This window comes from Sinocyclocheilus rhinocerous, unplaced genomic scaffold, assembly GCF_001515625.1.
Source record: "Sinocyclocheilus rhinocerous isolate Xijiao unplaced genomic scaffold, SAMN03320098_v1.1 scaffold1, whole genome shotgun sequence".
Classification (NCBI taxonomy): domain Eukaryota; kingdom Metazoa; phylum Chordata; class Actinopteri; order Cypriniformes; family Cyprinidae; genus Sinocyclocheilus; species Sinocyclocheilus rhinocerous.
Genome location: NW_015638974.1, coordinates 529,945 through 531,255, shown reverse-complemented (window position 1 = coordinate 531,255; position 1,311 = coordinate 529,945). Strand labels below are relative to the sequence as shown.

The window sequence follows — 1,311 nt, the reverse complement described above, 5'->3', positions numbered from 1 at the left end:
ATATATATATATATGCCTAATTTAATAAGTCATAATTACCGTTTTATAAGTTTAACAAAGCAAAATCCTTATAACCAGGTAAAATATCTTTGGGGTAAGTGTACCACGGTTGAAAATCACTGCACTAACACATGCACGCACGCACACGCATCAAGCATCGCAACATCCGCAGGTGAAGGAAATACTTGTTGTTGTTTGTAAGATGCTCTCATTTCTGGTCTTTGTATTTAACAAACCCAAGTGCTCAGGCTGAAAGACACAAAGCTAGTTCAGACCTCGTCTTTAGTGTATTAGCCCGTGGATGGTTAAAATAGCCGTTCCAAAGCCCACTTAGCGGCGCAGAAGTGACGCACTGAGTCTAACTGACCGGTGACTGTCTTCCGTAATATACTGAATTAATACAAAACATGCGGATTTACGAAAGCCGTACTTGGGCTTTTATACAGGCCAAATGAAATCACACGCTGCTTCTTACTAAACATTTAGCATCTTACCGTAAGAAGACGTGACACACGCTCTCAAACAACACACACGGACCCAAATTACAGGCAGTGTCTCAAAACCGAGTGAGCTGCCTATCTAGTCAGCATCCATTCAAACGCGCTTGCGATGCCCAAAAACGCCGTCTAGGTAGGCAGCTCACTAGATTTAGGGAATGAGCAACTATTATGAAGCACTCACATCTCTGAATTTGTCCCATCTCCCGGTCAACCATTTGTCGTCCAAAAAATTGCCGTTGTCGTTGCGGGCAGAAGCTCCGGCGATCAGCAGCGCGCACACACCGACCAGCACAAACATCTGCATCGAGACCGAGAGAGAAATCATCACACCGATAAACACGGCGACAGAAAAATGACCAATAACCGTTAGAATAATCCCTCGTGCGTCACCTTCAAGAGGAGAATGTGAGCGCTGTCATTGACTGCGGATCTCCGTGCTAAGACTCAACTGATCTTCACCAATCTCTCTCTCTCTCAACTGATATTCACCAATCTCTCTCTCTCTCAACTGATATTCACCAATCTCTCTCTCTCTCTCTCTCGATAAAGCGTATGCTCGTGAAGGCGGACGTACTTCCTGCTCTTCATCGAGTTTGCTGTTCTTTTCTTTCTATAGCCTATTAGTTATATGTACATCTGAATGAGAAGCATGACCAATTTAAATAAGAAAATATTCAACTTAAGTTAACGCATTAAATCAGCGTAGAGATGTCTAAACTTCTCACTCAGAAGGTGCAAACATTTCTGGATTCTGGGAAGGAAGTAAATTATATTCGTAAAAAAAAAAAATATATATATATATATATATATA

General features: G+C 41.8%; 1 protein-coding gene across 1 annotated transcript in view; it reads right to left on the bottom strand.

Moving 5' to 3' along the window:
• The window catches only part of LOC107750421 (SPARC (osteonectin), cwcv and kazal like domains proteoglycan 3), a 34,573-nt gene extending 33,673 nt beyond the window's left edge, over positions 1–900 (bottom strand). Inside the window, exon 1 of the mRNA XM_016565783.1 lies at positions 682–900. Within this exon, the coding sequence (XP_016421269.1) occupies positions 682–825 (144 nt within the window). The 5' untranslated portion in view covers positions 826–900. The remainder of the gene's footprint in view (positions 1–681) is intronic.
• Between the last annotated feature and the right edge of the window lie 411 nt (positions 901–1,311).